We start from the raw sequence: 25,958 nt of genomic DNA on the forward strand, positions 1-25,958 counted from the left end.
GCACGGGGAGAGAGGGGACAGGTGTGATGCATAAAATGACCCGCTGACTCCATCACAAGTGCGACAGCTTTATGGTGAGGAGGGGTTTCAATCACACAGCAAACCCAGAATGCATCTATCAGCTCATGGCACAAACACGCCCGCTCCATACGCTGCACATGCTAACTCAGTCTGTGGGCTATAAGGCTCCGCAGCAGTTATAGTATCGTCGCAAAATGATAAAAAAGAAACATACATGAAGGTTTACTATGTAACTTTTTTTTTTTTTTGCCTGAAATGTTCCAAAGTATGACGTTAAACACCTCTACATTTATTCAATTACAGGTGGTATTATAGCTCAAAAATAACTAGAAAAACAGACATTCTGACTGTGAGTGGGGCTCCTATACTGTGAAAACATTCCAGACAAAGCAATGCCGTATCCATGGAGAAAAGCATTTAAAGGTGCACAATGCAACCACACCTTTAAATGAAGTTTTGCCTTGAAGAGCAGGGGATTCTTTAGATGAGTGGGCAAGACAAACTGATAAAAGGCAGATTCTGAATGTGGTTGGGGTGTTTTTTTTTTTTTTACAATATAAAGGTATCCCATGTAATTAGACTGGAGATAATTGTCTCCCAAATGCATGTTGGCGTCATTTGAAATCATGACTAATAAAAGGCCTGATACCTTAAAAGTGTTCAGGAGGAGTCAGGGCTTCATGTTTTTTAGATAAGAGGTGAACCTGTGTTGTTGTGTAGTCTGTTGTGGCTGTGTGTGTTGCTGTGGTCGTGCTTGGGCTGCATCTTTAATGGTTGTGTGGGGGCTGTGGGTCACTGTGCATCTTTGGGACTGCACAAACATTTATTTTATAGATGTATATGTCTAAGTAGTAAATGTTTACTGCTGGGTTTGCAAATGGGGCTCTATAGCTGTGAGAATGCAGTATTTTAGCTTTGGCGTTCCTCCAGCACAGACAGTAAAAGTCACTGTATCCTATGGGACACGCCTTGCTTTTGGCCACTGTAATGCAATATAGTGCTCTGAAGAGGAGAGATTTTGTGTGTGTGTGTAAGAAGAACTCAATAAGGAGGGGGTGCATCAGCCATGCATGTGAGTGTGTTCCAATGGGTTAAATGAAAGTCAGTGAGCACACATGGGGCATCATAAGCAGACAATGAAAAATGAGAGTGGAGGAGCGGTACAGCTAGTTTCCCTGTGGGAGCAGCACGAGCAAGCGGACGTACATTTGGTAATAATCGCTTTGTGCATGCTCGGGAGTGTGTTCATTTCACTGTGGAAGCGACTGAGCAAAACTACAAGTGAAGAAATATAATAAATGCAACAGGGATTGTTGAGCAGCAGTAGATTCACATTAACCCTTTCAGCTTCTGGTGGCAGCCATCTGATTATAGCACAAATCAATTTCTTGGAAATTTAATCCTCAAAGACTTTCAATTCAGCCTCTGCCTTTGTGCTGTCTCTTCAAAAAGCACCACCTCACAGTGAGCACCAGTTCAAGGCTCTTCTTCTACCAGTGGCTACTCTTAAGCTAAGGCTGAACTCTTTGCTCTGCTTGGATAAACAAATCCAAGATGAAAAGAGGCTTTTTTTAAATTTTTTTTTTTTTTAACATGCATAAGAAGTACTTTGTACATGACTAAAATTGTGTATAATCTATGTTCCTCTGTCTATAGTATAGAGGTCAAGGTACACTTTATTTTGCCAGGAAATTTGTCCTCTGCATCTGACATTTGACACATCCTTCAATTACATTAGGCTTTCCCTAGGGCACCCTGTCATGACTAGTCTAACACATCTCCAGATCTTAAGATAGGCTTGGTCAGTACCGACTGGAGGATTTGACCTATTGTACGTGTTTTGGGCTGAGGGAGGTAAGCAGAGTAACCGGAGAAAACCCACCAAGACACTCCACACAGAAATTTCCAAAACCTTCTTTCTGTGAGATAACAGCTATTGCTACTCTCCTATACCCAGCACATGCAGTAGTTATACTTTGGTGATCTCAGTAATACCAAAATAAACACAAGTGAGTAAGGACATGTTAGTACTGTAATATAATTACCAGACCTGTCATGATAATTGCTAAAGCTGGAACAATGTATTCTGGGGCTCAATATTTATTGTGTATACATTTCCTATACAATCATTTTAGTTGTAATATGATGATATTTGAGCTGGGAGGGTTGAATAAATAACTTCTGTGGCTAATTATTGGTTAATTCTGCTATTCATTTGTTGAAACTCATGCCTTTAAATTATACTTTCTATTTAAAATGGTTTACTAAGATTATCTTGCTTTATTGCTTCTGTGTCATTGACGTGGTTTCAATATTATTGTTTATCAGTTTTTAATCAACTGTATGTATCGTCCTTTCTGCTTGTTTGGAAGCAGATGACTGTTCGTTCCTGTTGCTGTATTCTATACAGCCCCTGGCCTTTCATTAGATATTTCCTGGCCCTGTATATTTCCCATCACCAGTAGCATTGAGGCATTACTCGACTGCTCCATTCTTATCTCATGTCAGTCCAAACACTCTCCTGACAAGTGGTATTTGACTCCAACACGCAGCCACAGATGAAGGAAGAGAAGAAAATGTGGAAAACAAAAAGACAGACGGACAGGCCATTTCTCGGCAGCGGCATGTGAGGCGCTGCCAATCTTTTCATGGCGCGCTCCTCTGTTTGTCTGATAGAATAATCAGCATGCACTCGACAGGAGAGTGAAAATTGCCATTCACTGACAAAAACATGGCAAGGCTAGTCAATTATGTGTTGGGTTTGTTTTTCTCCCCCTGTGAACCATTTGCATATGGCTCCTATGAGAAGCAGCTTTTGATCCATTTAGACCATTTCATTGGTATGATACAATGTGAATATGTCTTATTAGCTCTCTGTGTATCCAGACAACCAAAAGGTCATAAACTTCCTTTGTTCCCATAACTCCCTTTCATCAATTAAGGCCAATCAGCAGAGCCCCAGCATCGATCCAGCCTTGAAGCTTTCTTCTAGATTTTGATCATCTATTTGTTTGTGAGGCCCAGCTAAAACATGTGTGTAAATGTGAATGGCGTCTTGTGATCTCTAGCGGATTGAATGATTTAACTTTCTGGTGTAATGGACCAGTACCACTCTCTCTCTCTCTCTCTCTCTCTCTCTCTCTCTCTCTCTCTCTCTCTCTCTCTCTCTCTCTCTCTCTCTCTCTCTCTCTCTCTCTGTCTCTGTTCGTTCAATCTGCACTAAAATATTCTGCCATTTACTTCTGTGACAAGTCATCTGTCAGTCAGAGCAGTGTTGGAGCGGCTGTTTCTGATGGACAGGATCCCCAATGAGCCTGGGTGTCATTGTGGACGAGCTGTGCCTGTAATTTGTTGACACAAAGTACGACAACAACTAGTAAAGTGTGACCAAACCAAGCACTGATTTGGAGAATAACATTAAGTTGCAATTGGGGAGAGATTCATTCTTTTCATGAGCTTGCAGAAATCTTTTCAGTGAGGAATATTTGTCTTGTGTCAGAGTGTGAGCTTCATATTGACAAATATCTGGCACAAGGCTACACATCCATCCTCTTCCCGAAAGCCAAAGGAGCTTTAGTTTCCTTTTCACTTTGTGTCACTCGACGAGGCTATTTGTTTGTGAGAGGCTGTATCAAATATTGATTCTTTTAAAATGAACTGTGTGGAAGAAAAATTATTTTGTGCTGGACTGTTTCAGGTCACCTAAGCCAAAGAGACTTCAGCAAAAACAGGTGTTAAGTACTGAGCTTGTGTTCAGTATTCAAGAACTAAAGCTATTGTCATATGTGTACACACCATCACACCTGCCCACCATCTTAATGGAAGATACACAATGATTGAGAAAAACAGAAAGTCTTCAAAAGATTTCTTTACAGTTTTAGGACAAGGTACGTCTGGTCCTGGTTCAAAGACTGCTGCGTTGCATTCTTGTGCATTGAAGGATGGGTCAAATGCAGACTCTTTCTTCCAAACAAAAATCTGCTTTAAAAACACATTATTTGTGACCAGCGGATGTTGGCTGTTGTTTGTCGCTGTTGTAAGCCTTTAAGGATATGTGGCCTTGGCTGCAGTTGTCAGCGGCTCTTCTCTGTAATAGCCAGTAATTTCTTGTGTCTAGGATAATCAGTGACACAGACTGGCCTGGAAAACACATCCACACACAGTCATCTTATGCTGCCAACCTGTTGCTGTTTTTTGTGAAAAGTGCCCTTTATTTAAGAAAGGTCAGCAGCAGTTCTGGGAGGTCTGGGCTTCGGGGGCTCCTCCCTCTCTCTGACCGGTCGCCTGTCATCCTCCATAAGAGCCTGTGTGTGCTGAACATGTGTGAGTTTTGGGAGGGGCTGGAGGCACAGGTGCCAGACTCGCTCCCTACAGCCCTGTGGCGGCCGCACAAGTTAATTGGCAGCATCTGGCTGTCTGAGAGCCCGCTCCCCTCCCCTCCCGGCTTGCACCGCTCCCTCCTGTGAAGCATGCTACCCCTGGCACCCGCGCACCGCTGACACCAGTCTGGCTGCAAGCTGTGAATGGAGACACTGTGCATGTGTGTGATACAGCCAGGACTATGAGGCAGACAGGGCAGCCAGGCCCCCAGCTGCCACCTCTGTGCCAAGGGAAATGCAAGCAGACAGGCTGGCATCTCCACACCAAGGCCACCAAGCCCCGCAGGGGATAAAGAGGTGGAGAGGGGCATGAGATACACAAGGGAGCACACAATTCCAGCAGGACAACTCAGCTCAGCACGCAAGCCCCAACCTGACCTCAGGGTGACCTCGCATTCATCTGAAAACTTCTTCTATTGTAGCTAGTGTGAAAAAAGGTTCAGTTTAGTTGTAGTGCTCAGAGTCTAAACACTATTCTTTGACTCCTACATGCACTAGGTCCACTCTGTTTTATATATATTGTATGTTCACTCCAAGATGAAGCTGTTACAGTACAGTTACATGCAATTCAAATCATTCAATTCAAATGCTTTACTGTCATGCTGTGTGGAATAAAGATGAGGTCATCTCTGTGTGGAATTGGATAAAACAGTGATTTCACAATGTGTCATGTCCGCCATGTTGCCTTCCCTTGAGTACATTTACAGACAATGATCTCATCTGGTGCAGTTGACCTTACTCCACACTCACTCTCAATGCTAAATCTCACATCTCTTCTGTAAAAAGCTGCGGTCAAACAGAGTGAGATCACACTGTTGACTCATACATTACTTTAGTCAGACATGTATGTAGCTATGACCTTGCCTTTTCAGACATTTTATGCACTGAAAGGATGAAATCAGTATGAACACACCGTCACAGTAGTCACACCATGCTGCATCATATAGAGCCATGTTTCATATCAGTATAACAGAGAGATGATTCAACCAAGGCTACAAGTCAATTAGATCTCAACAAAGACAGACAGTGGTCGTCATTAATGGACCTATCCTATAAATAGAGTTATGTCCTGCTCATGACTTATCCTCTCCCCTGTCACAAACAATATATATCTGATATGGTGGATATTTGAGTCTTTTATGTTCTTATTGTCTTGGTGCAGATGATTACAAGCAGTCTGGCGCCAGTCTGTCAATTAAGCACACTTTTAATGCACTGCTCTGTACTGTGATGGGAGTATACTGTTGCACTCTGGGAAATGCTGCATCATACAACTGGCACATAGAGGCCTAGTATCACAACTATCTCAGAGCAGGGCCTCAGAGCTGACATCATCATTTCATTTGCTCACTCACTGTCTATGTGGAGAGTGTTTTAGGAGCTTCTGTGTGTTTCCTATGATGCCCATTATCCCAGTTGAATGTGCACCTGTCCTCTGGGTCTGTGGGGACATGTGGCGCCAACAAGCCAAGAGTTCACTGATCAGCTTCTCCTTGTTAATTGGCCTGACCTCCCAAAAGACATGAAACTGATAAATGATCTGATGTAGTTTATCTTCACCTGAAACAACCTTACACACCACGTATTATATTTTGGGGATTTAATGATACGGATCATCATATACAGGTCATGATTTGACATTTTATTCATTGTAAACATCACAACTGATCCAAAACTGCTTAACAGCCATAGTAATAGTGATTTAGTGTCATTGACTTTTATTTTTTGAACATTTGTACTACTATGCAACATTTGAGCATGGCTCAGAGTGGCCATATAAAAAAGTTCAAAGCCGAAGTTGGTGGACTGAACATATTTATGGAAAATGCAAGAGTGAGTAAGCTAATAATGAAGGAAACAGTAGAAAGTAGTAAAAAAAAAACAATCAAATTGTATTGCTTTTGCATATGGCTCTTTTAAATAGTTATTTTCTTTTTTGGCTGTAAACCTGAAAAACCCTGGTGCTACCTCTACAGAGGTTGTAGTGTTACCTTGGCCAAGATTTCATTTTTGCCAGCGTTTGTTTATTGGTTTGTCCTTCTGATTTTATAACTCAAAAGTTATAGTTTGAGTTTTATGAATTTTTCTCAAAAGGTCAGTGTTTGCTAGCTTTTGTTTGGATCTGAACATGATGTAAATCCTAGATTTTACTTGAGTCACCAGCATAATAAATAACTTTTAACCTTTATTGTCTAAGATACTGAAGAAAGTAACTATGATAACTTACAACAGTTTCTGTTTGAATTGTTTGTTTTTGTATTTGTTATAATAATGCATACTATTTGGAATGGCATTTGCATAGTGTTATTTTAATCTTATTTTATAAAGAGGACTCAAGGGGAATTCAAGAATATATTTTAAAGTGAAATTCTAAAAGCGTACTCCCTCTTTCCATTGGTGGCATCTCTTGTCTGATAAAAGGCCTTCATGAGAATGTATGAGGCTTGTACATCTGCCTCCATTTTATCAGATCCACAAAAGAACAGATTAGGACTTCCAGATACAGTCACCACTACTGCACACACAGCAGCAGCATTTAGAGGATAACATTTGCATATAAGAAAAACGCTGCTCCATTTCGTGCTTAAAGGTGATAATGGTTTAATATCTTGCTGGATATAGCAAGAAACATCCACTTTAGATTTTAAGCAGTGAATTTATTGAAGCACAGAATAATTTGCGATTGCATTTACTTATTTATTTATTTATTTTTGTGGAAAAACAAACAGCTGGACAGATGCTGAGTGATAAAATGCACACTCCTGGACATGGGCTACACTTGTAAACAGCAAACCTTTTATTCAGATTTCTTCAAGATTTATGTGCACATTTTAAGCTTTGTGGGAATAACTTTTTATGTTGGTTGCAGTGTGAACTCGTATAAAGGGTGTTATGAGAGCACCTGACCATGTTTAATCTTGTGCAGAATCACTTTTGTTGAATAGTGGATGAACACAGTGGAGAGTTTTGCAGTAGGAGGTAGCGAGGCTTTGTCTGATGGATTGGTTCCTCCTGGTTGTGTTCTAATGTGTAAGTGTCCTGGTGTGTCATGTATCAGCCTCATCACAGAGCTGCTTCTGACTGTCAAAGGCTGCTAACGGCATCGTGTCTCCACAGGAGTCCAGCCCACGTCTCTCCACACACAACAAAGTCCATATTTCAAGTACTACAGCCAGCTGTAAACATCTTACTCTTACTTAAAAAAGCAGGCCATAGACAACTATATATATATATATATATATATATATATATATATATATATATATATATATATATATATATATATATATATATATATATATACATACACATACACACACACAAATACCATGCACACAGAACAATACATACAACATTATTACACATATACATACACACACCACACACTCTTACATACACATATTGTTTTTTGTTTGTTTTAGAGTCTCCTGTCTGCATTGGTTAGAAATGCTAACACTTGACCTAACATTCTTTTAATCAGATATTATCAGGTGTCCATACACAGTTCATCAATATTTTCTGCTGTAATTTTACTTATAAGGTATAACGTAAGTAATAACAGTTACTTTTCATTTCAAGTTGTACCTCTGGTTCCCTGCATACACTAAATTCAAACATTTTAAATATTCTATAACTTTTTACAGTATACAGCGGACCAACAAAGTGATAAACGTCAAACAGGTTGCCTAGTAACAGTGTCCCCCAAAAGCTTTTGTTGCCTCTTGATTTACATCCAAAAAGATTAATGGAAGCAGTAGAATATATATAGCATAACACATTAGGTGATTTCCTCGCACCTCAATATACCCACACGCCTGACAAGCTTTAGTCAAATGCTTTCTATTTGCAAAATAGGATCATATTAGAACAATGGGCCTATATAAGATCATTTTGGATTGCTGAGAAATACTGTATCTATTATGGGTGTCGTAACATTGAAAGAGCAGAAGTACGCCTCTCTCTGTGAAATGTTTGCCTAGCGTGCTGAATATTTACCTTAAATGAGGCGCTGTGTTGGCTGACAGCTGTGTGAGCATATTGGAAGACATTTAACCTTCGTAACAGTCTGCAGCATGCGCGTTTGACAAGCTGAGAGGAACAACAACACAAAGTAAAGGGCTGGGTGAGTGGTGCCGTGTGCTTGAGCAGTGGGCCTCCCAGCGTACGTGCTCTCGTGTCTATGTGTGAGGGAGCAGACGTGATTGGCGTGTCCTCTACGCTTGATTGATTTAAAAATATAGACAAGATGTCGTCTGTATGAAAGCTACCAATTTACAAGCCTTCATCTCTGGACTACACAGAGATGCCGGCGCCATCAGAATCAGAGCGCCAGTTTGTAGCGACCAATGGTTCAGAAGTAGAAACAGTGCAGTGACACCTCGCTAAAGGCTGCTACTGCTACTGAGCTGCCTCCCTTTTGTGCTTTTACCTGGCTCTTTGTCTGTTTGTCGGTGCGGTCTTGACTTGCCCCTGATTTCTCTCTCTTTTCTAAGCCACAGAGAGAGCTTTAAAAGTTGACTTGTCCCAGTGCTCAGTGTCAAACGCAGTGACCTTGATGCTTCTGGCACACTGCTTGCTGTTCTTTTCCAGTCTCGGACTCTTTGCATATTGCCCTGTCTGTGTTTCTGTAATCACTGAATTGTAAAACCATGTGTGAGCACGTTATCATGTGGGGAAAGCTTCAGCATTTTTTTTCCTTCAGTCCCACGCGGTGATAATTCTGTTTGGGAATGACAGCACTGTACCACGTCAGGAGATGGGCAGGGGAGAGAGGCATTGGGAGCTACTATTTAGATAAAACAAATTGCCAGCTGCCGAGCTGGAGCAGCCACAGCTCTCTGATAAAAACCAATGGGAATATGTGCATTATTTTGCATGTGCTGGGGGTATGGTGAATTTTAATTCTTGTGCGCCTGACTGTGCTTCCTAACTCCAGGTAGAGCCTCTCAACTTCTCCTTTCATATGAAGCTATTTTTCTGGCCTATAACCATAATGCTGTGATGGGACAAGCAGGCAGTAATTAAAATCAATAGCCAGGACTTTTTCAGTTTGCGGCAAGGTCATGCAGCACCAGAACACAGAAGGAGAGGGAGGAAAGGGGAGGCCTGGGATTGAGTAGATGGGCAGAGCCAAGTGGAGAGATATGTAAAAAGGTGAGGTGTCATCTTATTTTAATTAACCCACACCTCAGAGGCCTGGCACCAGCACTGCACCAGTGTGTGGGTGGCTTTATGTCCTACTGTCATTGGAAATCTACTGTGTCCTTTGTCGGTCATTTTGAATCACACTAAGCACTTCTCCTGGTCTTGGTAATATGAACATTCTCTCACAGAAATAACCACTTTGATCTGAATGCTTTTTCTTGGGAAAGGCTGGAGGATGAAGGGTTAGCTCGAGCTTCACTGGACTGACAGGGCGTGGTGGTGCTAGCCGCTGACTACATTAGTATTCACAGTTTATCTCCACATGCATATATACTCGCCTTCTTCTCCCAAAGAATGATCACTTCAGACTCTCCCTATTCCTTTTTTGTTTTAGCATTTTTTTTCCTTGCTGTCTGTCTGTTCCGAGAGTTTAGTGTGCGTAGGCAATGAATTCAGATGCAGGGCCATAGCTGGAGATGGTGCATTAGGAGGCTGAGCAAACACATAAAAGTCCTATGTGTTTCTAGGGTGACTCAGAAGGAGAGGTTCACTCTGTCAGGCTAACAGCAGAGCAGTCTCCCCTGTTTGTTGATTATCTAGTCCCATTCCTATCAGAGCTCCGATAAAATCTTCATCTGATCTTGTGCGAGGGATGTGAGCTCACCAGCCGGCCTTGCCTGCACGCGACAGTTGCCCGCAGAGTGCGCACACCTTCCCATATACCCCTATCAGGTCCAGATCTGCCATTGCTGTGCTTTCTCATCTCCGTCTTATCTCCTTATTCCACCTTTCTCCTGACTCCCAGCGCCTCAAACACACCAATCACTCATCATCGGCTGCCTCCTTTTATCCGGCTCTATGTGCACACGCCAAAGATGCCATGGCGACGCTCTTGTTCCCAGAGCCTGGTCTCCTCAGCGCTAACTGTCAGGGCCAATGTGGTGACTGACATAAGACAAGACAAGGAAGATTTGGAAGGAGACAGGAAACCAGGGGAAGTGGTAGGAAAATAAAAAACATTTAAATGCCGCAAACACAAAGTCACATGAACATTTTTTATCTCCATACTGTTTGTTGGTCTGCTTATTATTCATGGTTCCTATACATGCACCATTGATCCTTCAGCTAGTTGACCAAGCCAAGCTTAAGATCTGGAGATCTTGAGAACAATAAAATGGTCCTTAAAGCTAACCTATGGTGATTATATAGCTCTTCTCTGTTGTTGCAGGCAGAGGCTCCCTCCTAAAAACGTGTATTACTACCGCTGTCCTGATCATCGTCGCAACTACGTAATGTCCTTTGCCTTCTGTTTTGACCGTGAGGATGATGTGTACCAGTTTGCCTACTGCTATCCCTACACCTACTCCAGACTGCAGCACTACCTCGGCAGCCTGGAGCGCAGGAACCTGTCCTACCTGAAGAGGGAGCAACTTGGCCTCAGCGTGGTAAGTGAAGTGCCCAAGGTCAAGGTTCATCTATTAGATCTCATGGACCACACAGTGTTAATTATTCATAGTAATTTAATAATTGAACACCTAAATAAATAAACACACACAAAAGGTTAAGAAGTCCAAGCTCCAAATTAGAGCCCGACCGATATGGATTTTGCTGTGGCCGATATGAAACCGATATAATGGGAGTTGGAGCTGCCGATAGCCGATATAATCACCGATATTTAGTGATGTAAAAATTCACTGTAAATGTTGAATTGTTTAAAAAAACTTAGGTTTGGCTCTGGTGGATTTTAAATTGGGTTTATTTAGGCAACATTTATTGTTATTCTGCCTCTTTACATCATATTTACAGACAGTAGGTTGGCTTAATGGCATTTTTGCATCACATTCTAGACACTAGTGATGGGTATTCCAGTTCTTTTTAGAGAACCGGCTCTTTTGGCTCGGCTCACTAAAAGCTGCTGGTTCTTTTGGCTCCCAAGTGGCTCTTCAGATTGTTTTGTTGCAAGCAGGACTAAAGCACGTCTAAAGCAGGACTGACTCAGGACTGAACCAGGTCTAAACCAGGACTGAAAAAGGACTAAACCGGGACTTATTTATTTTATGATAAACTACAGTCAAATATGCTCGTTTTTTTTTTTTTTTTTTTTTTTTTTATCCTACGTACACGCAAATTTCTCAAAGTTTCGTTTTTAGGGCCGCTGCCGCTGTCAAACTACCACGAGTCTGCACGCGGCGTGAAGAGAAAAAAAGTGAGAGAAAGAGAAAACACGGCTCCCAATAAGGATCAGGCTCCCGTCGTTCCCTTCAAAGAGCCGATTCTAAGAGTCATAGTAGTAAAGAAAGTAGCGCTATTAGCCTTTAGCCGTAAATACGTGCGCGCCGCGGTAATTAATTATATGCGCAAATGTCATAATTCACACGTCTGTTCACAGCTCATTTACATATCAGTGCAGGTCCAGTAGCAAATATACGGCCAATATAGTCACTTTAGAACAGACTAATAGAAAACAGTCTGTTTATGTGCGGGAGCTACAGCAGCTAACCCATAACAAATGACAAAAACTAGCTTCAGAGTCGACATATTTCCAACACTCACCGCTCATACAGGCTCCTCCTCACATCACAAATCTGCACTAATAAATGTCCTTTTAATCCAGACTCAAACCGATTGTCCGTAAAAAGAATATAATCTCAGTGTTTGGATCCGTGTCTGCAGGTGTAAACAAACACGTGAGTGACGCGACTCTGTGGTGTGTTCAGGGACAGTACGGACACACACAGACAAATGACTCCCTAGATAAATACTGATGTGGAGCCACATATTAGGACATTTATCTGTCTGTAAATTGGATTAAAAGAAACAGAATGTAGAGAGTCTAAGCTTTATAACGAGGTATAACATGCCCACGTGAAATATCGGCCCCTATCAGCAAGCATATCGGCCGATAGCCGATATGCCTAAAGTTGTCCATATCGGCCGATAATATCGGCCAACCGATATATCGGTCGGGCTCTACTACAAATGGTATCTCTGATACCTGTCTACCTATGCCCATGTTTGAATTGATTTGTGTTGTGCCATTTTCTATTACTATTTATATAAAAAATTTGCACATGTGTAGGTTCAAGTTGACTTTGAGAAAGTGAGTGCTGTATTGTCCAAATGATTGAATTTACTCCAGTGCATAGGTTTGTGTTGGGTTTCACTGGTCCTACATGGGTGTGTTAGGTGTGCCTGTGGTGATGACTTTAGCCTCTCGTGTTCCTATTAGAGGTGCAGCACCCTGAGATGACGGACTGTAAGCTGGCGGCTGTGTGGGTGTGAATGCAGCGCGTGTAATCGGCACAGCTCTCACCTCACCAGTAGGAGCTAGTGTATCATGCACGCTGCCTCCAGTCCTGTCTGCTCTTATCAAATAATTGTAGGAGAAAAACTCATTAGAAATGCTTGAGAGATTACGACTTTTTCTTCTGTCCTCCAACATCCGTCAGGGAAAGCATGCAGCACGCAGCGCACCATGAAAGTACCGCTATTTATGAGAAGCAACTGATGATAAAATACACAAGTCTGAAATGAAGAAAGCGTGACACACTCAGGGGTAATGATACCGGTGAAAGAGTATTTAGAAATGTGCCATAAATGGATATGAAGATATAAAACTGAACTGCTGAAGTCGTAACTTTTAATGCATTTTAGGGTAACCTTAATAAAATGGATCTATGATTTGTCCTTCAGTGTGTGTAAAATATAGCTTTTCTGAACAGGTATGGTCAGGTTACAGCAGCTGTCCACATTCCATTTAAAGTTTATATTAGAATCAATTTTTTACTTACTACTTGCTACCTGGGTTTCAGATCAATAAATGCTAGGCACAGTGCTAATTCTAGCCTCCTTTCCTGATGTCCTAAGGAGGAGGCATGAGCTCTTCAAACAACATGGAGTTTGCCCTAAAAACTCATGTTTAGCTTTCCCTTGAGTTTTAAAGTTGCAGATGCAGGGTCTCACACACTAGTCTGATTCATCAGCCAGCTTCACTTCATGGAAACCGTCTGACTGTCGCTCGACAGTAGGCGGGTACTTTTTAATTTAACCAATCGCTGCTTTTCGTTGTGACGTATGTAATGGGCCAGATCCCATAGGGAGAGGGGCAGTAATGTTTTTCCCTTGATAAAATTCACCAGACATTCTCTTTGTTCCAGCTTTAAATCCTCAAGTTCAGGAATCGTTGCCAACACAGAATGTATGGCTTTGTCTACATCCATCTCGACGGCTTTGTTTACTGTTGTGCTGTGCCACAAAAGGACCCAGACAGGCACTTGAGTTTGACGTCATGGCTTCATAGCTCTTTGCTGATTGGCCGGTGCACGGTCTACAACTTCCAGGGTTCTTATAAACCATCTGATGTATTCCAATTCTTGACCTGGTCGCTGGAGAAAAATGAAATTGAGTGGAAGCACTAGGTGGCACCAGCCTGGCTACTCACACACACTTGTTTCGGTGGATATGTTATTACTTTGGCTGTAACGTTACACACACATGGAAATTAAATCTTTCTACTTTTATAGAGACAAGTTGGCAACGCCACCATGCTAAGTTACAGGTCAGATCTGTGGAGAAGTGATCCTGCTCGCAGTAAGAATGCATGATGAATGTTATTAAAAACATCATGTGCTATTAAAAACATCTATATTTGAATAAAAGTTAGAACTTTAGTGTCATACTGTGGAATATTCCAGACAACACAATAACATATCCATGGAGACAAGTAGGTGAACAGAAAAGTTACACTTTGTCCCTTTAACTTAGCTAAGGACACTGTCAAGGACATTATCTGTATTGCAATTCCCAGTATTCACTATATATTCTTAACTTTCTATCCATTTCTGCTCTCCACATTGTAAAAATAACATTTACAGACTAAATTTCGTTTTCATTACAAGTTGAGAAGCCTATTTAACAGTCTATTTTCGCACCTTAACAGCATGCACCTGATATGCATAATAAAAGCTACTAATGAGGCTATATTAAGATAAGTTCCTTCCCTCTCTGTTTTTTATCCATCTACAGCACAAAACCTACAGTCTTAACATATCACTCCCTTAACAGCCTATTTCATCCTAATTCAAATGCCAAGCTATTTCCTGCGTGACACTGGGTACAGCGAAAGGGGGCCTGACACGTCTTGACTCACGTAGTCTCAGTATTAGTATGCATAGTCATACACAGCCTTTATGGTCATATTTTTCTCTTTATGTTCTCTGGGCCTCGTGGCAGACAGCCCAGCCCCGCCCGCTCATATCTCCCTCAGTGTCTGCTTCACTGGCATTCACACTGGTACCATCTCCCCATCACATAGAAGAAGGGATGAGGAAAGCTTTCTGGTAGAGGGTCCGTTATCCAGTGGACTCCATCTAGATGTTATTGTTATTTTCTGGAATGTTCTGCAGTATGGCATTTAAGTTAACGATATCCATGGAAACAAGCAGCCACATCACTAGGCCAAATTATGAGTCAAATCTGTGGAGAAGTGGGCCCACTCACAGTAATAATGCATGTTTTCGTGGTAGTTTTGTGAAATTAAAACTCCTATAATTGAATAAATGCAACATCTGTTTGATGCAGTACTGTAGAATATTCCAGGCAAAGCTATAACATCTCTATTGAGACAAGCAGATGGAGGACCCTCCACCAGAAAAGTTACACAGTGCACCTTTAAAGACAACGTATAGCTGCTGTTTTGGTGTGTTATGCATAGGACAATAGCGTTAACCTTCTGTCAGCTATAATAATCTCACTGGGATGGAAATAAGAGCAAGGGTTATTTGCAGTGGCATTCTTCTATCATGCTGACTAATTTGTTTTCTGTAATGTATTCCGAATCTCCATTGTACAGCTCGCTCTGGTAGGTTCAGATACTGTAAAAAAGGTCAACGTCTTTCTTCTTTGTCATAATGAGAGCTGCCACAATTATTGACGAACATTTTTCAGTATCTTACCTAAAAGGATTTTCTGACTTGGGCTGGGTTGCACTGCAGAAGTCTTTTTAATTGACTGGGGAGGAAAACTGTAGACTTGGAGGGACAGAGATAGAAGAGATAGAAGGGGAGATGGAATAGTTCTATGGTGAATGAAAAGGGCAGACCAAAAGGATTTGAATATGATTTCCACATCAGCTTCTCAATTCTCTGCACTCATTTTCCACGGCCGATTGAGACTTTAGAGCCAGAGTGGATTTCACCTGTTCAGGAAACTCTCAGATCTGCAAGGGAAAGTGGGGAGGGACGAACAAGCTGTTTTTTGGTGATTGTCAGCTAACATCTCATCTATCATTCATAGTGGGGAATGAGGAGACAGGTTTTGTTTGATTTAACTTCAGGGTTCTGGGTTTTTGTGGTCTTAAAGCTAGTTCATTTTGATGAGTTTAAACCAACGGTATTTTAAGTTCACCTGTTCTGGATCAGGTTAAGTTGGAGAACATGGACAATAGCATAACCTTTTGTTTATATTATCTATGATGCCCACCTCACTTAAATTACTAATTTTATATTTTTTTAACTGAGACTGAGCTGTGACTGTTAGTAATTTGACTCAGCGTTGAGTTGTGGGTGTGATTAGTCAGGTTGTGGAGTTTACCTGTTTGTTTCCTTTTTGCTGTGTTACCTTAATATTATACTGAAAATATAATAATAGACATTTTAGTTGTTTATTCAATTACTGCTTGATGACCAATAGTCAGCAATTTTTTATTAATCAACTTTAAGGATTTATATGGGCCATAGCTGAGAGGAGAAAGCTGTTATTTAAAGTGTTGGGACTTACTAGACAGTTTAAGCTGCCTTTTCATTTATGAAGAGGATGTTTACTGGCCACTCCCACCTTTTGCCAGCCCTATGCTGCTCTGCTTTTTAGTCCATAAACCGATACTCTGGGCATGCCATTAGTCGGCCAATAATGTATTTAGTTGAGGATAGCCCGAGCATCAACACTGTATTCCTAAAAGTCAAATTTCACAGTGCAAACAGTTCCCTGAGCCGTGCCATCACAGGGGAGGCTTTAGTCGTACTGCTCCCAGTGCGTTCAGTTCATGTCTTTGCTCCTCTTCTTCTGGTCTCTTGTCTTTCTGAGCTGCTCTGACAGATTCTCCCTCTCCTCCCCCCTGAGGCATCCGAGTGTCCACAGAGACCCACACACAAACACATCTTCAGCACACTCCAAACTAACAGAACTCTTTGAAAAGATGACGTTGTGTTTTCAAACTGCCGCCTTGTTTCGGTACAGTCGTCTGGTGTCGTCCTGCCATCTGCCTTTGAGGACTCCATATTTGGCCACCTCAAAATCTTGGCAAAGCGTTTCTTTTTTCCTTCCTCTTTCTTTTTGTGTTTGCCTCTTCTTGTCTGTCTCAGCTGAAGTTGCAGAGGCAGCACTTTGAGGTTTCCTGCAATGTGGGAAGGGCAGGGCTGTGACACTATTAGTCACTTCTGACATGGCGCGGCCCCCGTCTGTGGAGCAGATGGAAAGAGTGGAGACAGGAGACTTCTATGAGCACAGCACTGCACTGGCCAGGTCTGAACTTGCATCAAACTTAACCTGAAGTCATCTAAAGGCCTCTATGACTATATAACTTATGATTTTGTAAAATATATTATTTATTAGACAAATAATCAAGAATGTTTCATTATATTAAATGAAGAGAAAAGCAATCATGACAGTCATATTGTGGAAATCAGTATGCAGTACCAACATTGTAATAAATGACTGCTCTCTGAAAAACACCTAGCTGGACTTCAATCAGTCATAGGCTTATTAAAATGTTCAGTTTTAGACCAGTTTCTCACTGACTAGATTCATAATATATATTTAAAGTTCTCTCAGCATAATAACACCGACCCACAAGTATTCTTCTTCTGAAAGATTTTAACACTTTGTAACTCAATCAAATGTGATATATCCTCTGCTCTTGAATGTGAGGAGTTGTGTTGTTTTCACAAAAATCTCTACTATAATCTGACTTATCATTACTTAATATATGATTAAATTTTAGCCTTAACTCTGTCTGATGTCAGGTACTGTGTGTGGGACTGCAGTCCCCAAACTTTTTCTTTTCTTGTTGGTCCATAGCAGGAGGAGGAAGTAGAGTGGGCACTGCAGTCTGGTTTTCTCTTTCTTTTTCTCTGTCTCTCTCTCCCTCTCCCTCTTTCCCTCGCTCTCCTTATCTCGGTGTTTGTACACTGTGTGCCAAGATCCAATCAATAGCCACTCGAGCCATGGAGAGAGGAGAAGGTCAGGAGCCACACTGGACCGGCCGGGCTATAGGCAAACTAATGGAGGCACGCGCCAGGCAGAAACATGTGGAGGTGTGGGCCTCGCTGCAGTCATGTTAATCAGAGACCTTTAAACATGGGCTTTTTGTGATAACGTTTGGTATTTCACTGGGGCACTTTTTATATTGCAACCTTGTACAGCAGAGTTTTACAAATTATACTAGTACATAATGTTCTGTGTTTTTGTAAACTAGTAATATAACAGATAAGATGCAGTACAATACCTATTTAAACATGGCTACAGAATGTAAGATTGTTGTATCAGACATGTTTTTAAATCATACTGAAGTTATACATTGTACATTATTATATTATACTGCCATTCAGTGTATGTTTGGAGACAACCAAATGATTTTAAAAGATATTTTGGTTAATGGAAATCTACACACAGTCTGTATACATGTTTCTAGACAAAGCTACTTGCATGGCCAAAATACAAAATAATCTTTGTGCTGTATGTACTCTGTCATACTTGAACTCTGCTATCATTGTATCTGAATAGTTTAACTGTCTTTTATAAGAAGAGTTTTCTGTCAAACTTGAAGCTTCTCAACACAAAAGTGGCCAACATGGGGGACAGATACTGGTTGATATCAGTAACCACTTTGGTGTTTTTATACTGGCTTGTGTGTAACAAGTGGTGTGCTTAATTAATTGAACTAGTTAATGGCTCTGTAGTCTTTTTGACATTGGAGCTATTGTGTGAACAGCCGATTGGATTGGGATAGAGGGCCCTTCACATGGTGACTATCTCAAACAAAGGCCACTGCATGAACAAGCTGTTTGCGATTCACAACAGGGTAATACTACAAACACTAAAAAGGGACATGATAAAATGGATGGATCTCAATTAAAGCTGCATATTATATTGCAATAAACGCTGTATAAAATTTAGATTAATTCATAATGACAATTAATAATTCCTACAAGATAATTAGAACTCTGTGGTCGGGGATTCATTTTAGATTTTTCCCCAGACTAAACCTCTACTGTTTACAGTTCATATCCATTAGTTATCACATAATGCTTGTATTACCATTAAACAGCCATGATCACTCTTCAGATATAACTGTTAGCTTAGCTGTGGCTCTGCAGTGGTGTCGCTGTAGCCTGTAGTGACGGCAGACAGGAGAGAGCTGGCAACACTTGAGTGAGGAAACCGCTTTTCCCTGAGCCGAGGTAAACAGCTCCTGATAAGGCTGCACTTTTTCTTTATAGTGGCAGACTGTTCATGAATGCATTAGCTGTGGCCTAAACATCAAACAGTCAAAAACACATTTTAAATAAGAAAATGTAAAAGAAAACGCAAACAGCTACATCAGTGACTGGAAATTCAATTTTCACTCCCTCTTCCTCTGTAACTCACTTCTAATAAAGTTTGGTCTTGTTTTTTCTGCTTTAACTTCAGCCTTGCCAGCAATACCTCTGCTGCAGTCTATTCCTGTTTTCACCTCAAATAGTTGTTGGTTGGAAAGTTGTGCTTTCATATCAGTTATGCCACAAAACATTAGACACATTTATGTTTTTTCACCTTAAACATGCTAAAATACAGAGTGTTATTAATTTAATTTTGGAGAAGTAATGCTGTCAGTTTAATCAGTGTTTTTAAGCAATGTAGACCAACAACCATGGTACCTGATTTTTTTTATTCATTTTATTTTACTTGACACGGGTATTGTTTACAAGTCAGTGCAGTTTGTGACCATCTCCCCAAAACTGGATGAATAGAAAAGGCTGTGTCAACCAGATCCAGTTTCTTTGAATACATTTTATACTACTTCTTTCTTGTTAACTAAGTTCTTCTCATTGTGCATTGTGTCTTGTTTCTTTCTCTGTTTTTTCACAGATAGTTGGTTGGCCTTGGAAAGTTGTGCTTTTCTTTCCTTGGCAGCAGCTAACAGGTATCTAGATTAAAAGAGCCACGATATTCATTGTCTAATAATATGTTAATCACTGCCTTCAGCACTGAGACAACTCCGGGAGATGTTCTCAAAAAAGGAAAGGTCATCGTTGTATCTTTGCAGGTTTCTTGGCAACATTTGCGTTTTTTACGTGCCTTCTATTTACCTCATTAGCATGTGACCCTTTATTCTTTTTGTAGCATCTTTAGCGCTCGAGTCTTTGGCCCATAGTCGAGGAAGGCCTGGTCTTGTGGGAGAGGCAGATAAGCAGGTTTATGATCTATGCCTTCACGTTACAGTGGCGGAAAACCTCTTATCTCCAACCAATAGTCCCCCAAGGAAACTGAATGCTTTATTACAAGAGCTGCACCTATGCATCTCTCCTATCTTTCTGCCTATCAACAAAGTGGTAATGAGGGCGAGATGGCCAGGATTGGAGGAAATGCATTAGGTATGGTTTGTTAATGTGAAATAGGAAGGCTGTGTGCCTGCCTGTGGTGTTTAACTTAACTCTTTTCAACACAGCCTGGGTCAAGCGTATGTGCCGGAATATGCAGATAAATAGATTAAAGAGTCACAGGTGAAGCTTTCCAAAATGGATTGTTCACACGGCGACGACCCCTATTATAATGTTGGCACAATACCAGCACACATTTTGGGTTAGTCAGACAGAGATAATATTTATTTAGAAAATTGGAACTTATTCACACTTAATGGGTTCGTCTCACTGTCTCTTTTCTCCTTCAGTCTCCTCCTCATCTGTGGCTTTGCATGAATAGATAATGGAAAGTTCTGTACTGTTCATTTCACCAGCTGCCGGGTCGTTAAAAAGCTTTAGAAATTAGAAGGAAGAAAAATGATGATTTAACTGAGCCTTCGCAAGTGAAATCTCTCTCTGTGCCGTCTTTACATCTGCCTCGAATTGTGTTTTGTGCACATTCTTTTGTTAGCTTGTTAGCCGTTGGTTGATTTGTTGACTTGTTTGCATAATCTTATTGCTGTACAATTTTAAGGTATAAAATGTCAATCTCAATTACATTATTTATATATTAGCATTAGCATTATTATATTATTATTATTATCAGCCTTATAATTTAGCATCTTGTGGTAAGTTAAGGTTTGTAACCTCCTGCATCTAATACTAACTCTATAGTCCAATCCTCCTCCTTCTTAAATAGAAAAGGAAGACACTAGACTGGACTAACGCCTTAGGAGAGGTGCTGCTTTCTGAGGTGCTAATTTTTCAAGTTTCAAGAGCATTATTTTCTATTTGTGAATAACACCCTTTAACCAGTCAAAACCAACATTCTAATTCCATTCACATGGTGTAATTACTAAACACATGGTCTCTTATTGGATAGGATTTTGTGGTGTAGCAGTGTGGCTTTGTAGAGTGCGCATTTACCCCTGAACTTGCAAATCTAACCCCTTAAACCCATCTCTATTCCCCTGTACACTGTAGTGTGTATGTCATAGCGCATTCAAGTTCTTTTAGTTGATGTTCTACCCACCTTTCAGTTTTCCAAGGCAAATCCCTCTCTCCCCCGAGGGCAGTGTTACAGCTCATGTATCTGTCCTGCCACAGAATATTTACCCGCTCGTCTTCAGAGATGGCTGTGAGGAAGGAACAGTGTGCAGGAAGTACTCGGTCCATCTCATTTGGGTGTCAGCACTCTGTTTCCCAGACGGACACAAAGGAGTGACAAAACCGACAGCGTTCAGGGCTTTTAATAAATCAGAATACAGCTTTGTGACAGTGTAATTGCTTTCCCTTTTGCAAAAGCCTAAATTTACCAGCGAGCGGGGATAAGAGCGCACAGGAGGGAGAAAAACAACAGTCATGGAGAGCAGGCTTGTACAGTAGATCATTTGTTCAGGGGGAAAAAGAATGAAAATTAATGAAAAGAGAGTTGCTCGTCCTCTAAAGGCAGCCATGCTTGAAATTCACTTTGAAGGAAACTTAATTTGTTGTAAATGGGCAAAAAACATATTAGGGTGCGACGCGATGTGGGCCGCTCCGTGTGTCCCGTGTCTGTCTGTCTGTCTGTCTGGTGGGGTGTGCTTATGGCAGATGAGAACGCCATGCTCTGAATAGCTCAGCTGAGAGGAGGGGAACACAGGAGCCTGTTAATAACTCCAGTAACAGCATTCTCTTTCTACATGACTGCTCTCCAGTCCTCCCTCATAGCACATTGCCATACAACTTCAGGACGTGTAGAGCAACTTGTCAAAAGTTACTTGTAGAGAATAAAGTTTGCCTTGTTCAGGTGCATGTTTGAAAAGAAGTGTGTGTGAGGCATTGTTTCCATTAGAGCTGAAAAGCTTCAATGACGTGAATGTGAACTTGCAGTAAACGTTTAGGGCTTGTTCCCATTCCTCTATTGACCAATAGTGGTATTGCAAGAGATGGATAAGGCTAATACTACTACTATAATGTAATAATAATGATACATTCGAGAGTGCTTTTTTGGACACTTTCCATTGCATTATTTATTTGCTCTACATTGGGTAAAGGTACTATTTTTAGCCACAGCTGCTTTGGGGTAGAATGACGAAAGTGAGGCAGCTAATCTACGCCATCAGCCCCTCCGACCACCACCAATCACTCACTTACACACCACATTCATACATACTGAATGCCTTGATGAGTGAAGTGTCTTGCTTAAGAACACAGCAACAGTATGCACTATAGCCACTGCTGCTCCACTGTGGCAGGCGGTATTCCCAGCAATTCTTTAGTTACTTTTGGTAGTGTCGTCAGCACAGACTAAAGTGTTTCTGAATAATGTTTTTGAATGTCTAGTAAATATAGCATAAAGCGTACAGTCTGCAGTATTAAATATTAAGTGAATTAGCAGAAAGTTTATTCAGATTTTATGTAAAGCAGTACCTTGTCTGTGCTTTCTCTGCTGTTTGTAGTTTATACCAGTAAACTGCATGACTGGGAGCTAATTCAGTGCCTGTACATTTCTGCAGGGTTAAATGACTTTGAATTCCAGATACAGCGAATTGATCCAAGCCAATCTGTTTAGTGATAAGCTGGAGCCTGGAGCCCGGCATGAGTGACAGATCCAGCTTAAACACAGTGATTCCAGACCTCGCTGCTGCCTTATCCTTCTGCCTACAGTTATATACCCCATACTCAACAGTTGGGCATGATGGGAATATGTAATGAACCACGTCAGACTTTGCATGACATGAAGCCCTTGACCCAAACCGGTGCTACAAGCTCTCTTCTGTGCTCCAATTGCAGACGCTCTCGAGTGGATGAGAGGCTATGAATGCTTTATGCTCTTACACGCAAAGAGAGTGTTTCTGGAGTCCTCCACTTAGCAATGTTCTCCATGCTCTTCTAAAGAGCTCAGATTCGTATGCTACACTGCTGTCTACAGGAAGCTTGTGGAAACTGGATGCTTAATTACACCCCAAATTGAAAAGGTCATGCAATATCAATGAACTTATGGCTAGGATAAAGTTGATCTTTTATGTGGTGCTTGTAACCCTCTTCAGTCTAGCCCCACTCTCTCTAGTCTAGTGGTTCTCACCATCCTCAGGCAGGGACTCTAGCCGGTCCATCCCCCCAGGCGCAGCCCTTCTGATGCGGGCCACTAGCTCCGGACGCCCCCCGGGTTCTGCTGTCCCTTGATAACAAACAGTCCCAGCCAAGCAAACCGCCTCCCTACGCCTATGCAAGCATTTGGTCCACAAACAACTTGCTCTTCTCTAGGTAGAACTCAACAAAATGCATTCTTCCATTCTGCCCATTTTGAAGCTGAAGGAAATGACAGTAGCATTTTTTGGCCTCTCTCACCTTGCGTCTGGTCGCTTTATCTGAACATAGCCACTTGTGTGTCTCTCTCTCTCTATGTGTTTGTGTGTGTGCATGTGTGTGGACGGGTTTTTATCACATTTTGGGAACTAAAACCTGTGTACATACTTATACCTTATAGGGACAAAAACAGGTCCCCATGGAAATCCTTTATTATTTCATCAAAAACAGTAATTATTTCATTAAACATGGTTTAAACTTCAGATATGAGTTAAAATTGATTAAGATGTGTGACATGTGGTTATTGTTAGGCTATGACTATGGTTAAAGTCTCCATTGGTCTCCAGAAATTTAAAGGCCCTATATTACTCAAAATTGTCAAATCTAAATTGTAAATCTAAAGCTTCTCTGTCAAATGAACAGCTCCTTTTACCTTTTGTTCAGTAGAGATTGTCAGTCCAGGACTGAAATCATTCAAATAATTTTTGTGACGTTGTATAGAGTTTAAAAACACAGTGGAGCATTTCCTGTGTTACCACATAACATCACAAGTGTTTTCTGAGTTTGTGTGTTAAACATGAGTGAATGAAACAAAACACAACTCCAGATATGTGACAAAAAAACAACATTATAACATAGATCAGAAAATAGCGTAATATGGGCCATTTAATGTAAGTCAATGTAGTGTCCCTGCAAAGTGTGGAAACATGATTTGTGTGTATGTGTGCGCGTGGGTTGAATGAGAGAGATGGATGCCCCAGTCTGGGCCTCTCTCCTAAGGCGCCCTGTCTCCTGCCTCTCCTCTGCCCGCTTGCCCCTCACCTGCATATTGTGATGTAGTGCCTGTGTTGAGCCAGTCGATTGGCTTTAACAGGACTGGGGCACAGCGGCCAAATTGAAAGGGATTGCGGCCTGCTCTCCATCAGAGTCATAGCAGAGAGTAGAGCAGGGTCCGCTGGGCTATGAGAAGACATTTTTTCTTGGTTTTCCTTGGTTGTAGGCTGGAATAGATCTATTTATCAACATCATAATCAGCTGGACAACTCTCATTTTTAGTTTTGGGTTCATTGATCGCTTCCTTATTGCCCTCTTTTGCAATAAACCACACACCATAGCTTCCGAGAGAAACTGGTCAGTTAAAAGGAAGTTCTTTCTCATATTGCATAGATCTAAAGTTACTGTGAATCATTATGGCGATTGTGGCTTAGGATGTAGCATGGTTGTCCAGTAATGGGGAGAATAGTGCTCCAAATGTATATTGTTATTGTGCCCTTGGCCAAGATACTTCTCTTGTTATTACTGTGTGCCCAACCTGTAACTTCCGAGTCTTGAAAAAAAGTTCAAAGGCAGATGCTTTGTTGCTTTACAATTCTGCTGACATCAGATTAGATCAGATATCAACTATTTGAGGAGTCTTACTAAATACCCAAATTTATACCATGATCAGTGAGAAGTCTAACTGACATGCATTATGTTGCGTTCATGTGGCTTGGGAAATTGGGTTTCCGATATGAGATGTCAGAGTTCCAGCTCAGAAAGTCAGGATTTTGACATCACCAATAAGATCATTGAGTCTGCAGCTTTAAGACAGCTTCACGGTGTGTTCTGCTCTTCTGCTTCTTGTTGTTTAAATCTCACATATAACACAAATCATAATTTTGAGCATTATTTAAGTCGGTGTAACATTATGAAATACATCAATGATCCAAGTAATTGATTGGCCTACCCCTAAATGATTAAGTAAATAAACCACACTTGACCTTGTACAATAAAGCTACTCCTCAGATCTCCAGAGACGACAGGGCCATTAAAAATGAGGCTCTTTAACTTGTACATCAACAGTCTAGTCAGCCAACAGGCTCAGCAGTCAGTGTCAGCTATGAGACAGGGCCATAATCCAATTCTGGTTTTTACACGGCGTCATGCCTTTACCTTCGACAGCATGATTGATGCGTATGTAAATGTGTTTTGAGGAGGGCTCTGAGCGGCTATTTAAAGCGGACATTTAGGGTTGCCCTGTCAGAAAACAACAGGGAGCAGGAGACTGGAATACAAAATCAGGACAACTATTGATCCATAAATGAAAGAAGATGGACACTAGACAAGGCATTGTTGTAGCTGTGGAGCCTCGTGAATTGGCAGCAAGTCAGTTTGACACTTGGGAGCATCCAAAAAGACCCAAGCAGGAAAATGTTAGACCCTTTTCAAGTGCTATCTCTATTGTGCACTCAAACTCTTGTCCTCTTTTTGCTTTTGCCATTTGGAAAGTGAATAGACAACACTTCCAACATGGAGGTACAAAACAAATCTCTATTCTGTGCCAGTGAACATCTCTATCTACACATGCTATTGCGGGTCGTCCCTTGGCTTCAAAGCCTACCTTTTGAAATGTGGCCACTAAAGTTAAACAACTCCTGGGTAACAATAGGTGACAGTTTCCTCAAATCTTTCCCGCCTGTTTCCA

General features: G+C 41.2%; 1 protein-coding gene across 1 annotated transcript in view; it reads left to right on the forward strand.

Annotated features, from left to right (window-relative positions):
• agbl4 (AGBL carboxypeptidase 4) overlaps window positions 1-25,958 on the forward strand; it is a 212,131-nt gene that overhangs the window by 95,949 nt on the left and 90,224 nt on the right. Inside the window, exon 5 of the mRNA XM_020924661.2 lies at window positions 10,774-10,990. Within this exon, the coding sequence (XP_020780320.2) occupies window positions 10,774-10,990 (217 nt within the window). The remainder of the gene's footprint in view (window positions 1-10,773; window positions 10,991-25,958) is intronic.

This window comes from Boleophthalmus pectinirostris, unplaced genomic scaffold, assembly GCF_026225935.1.
Source record: "Boleophthalmus pectinirostris isolate CB_2022bp ecotype Guang Dong unplaced genomic scaffold, ASM2622593v1 HiC_scaffold_7, whole genome shotgun sequence".
NCBI classification, from domain to species: Eukaryota; Metazoa; Chordata; class Actinopteri; order Gobiiformes; family Gobiidae; genus Boleophthalmus; species Boleophthalmus pectinirostris.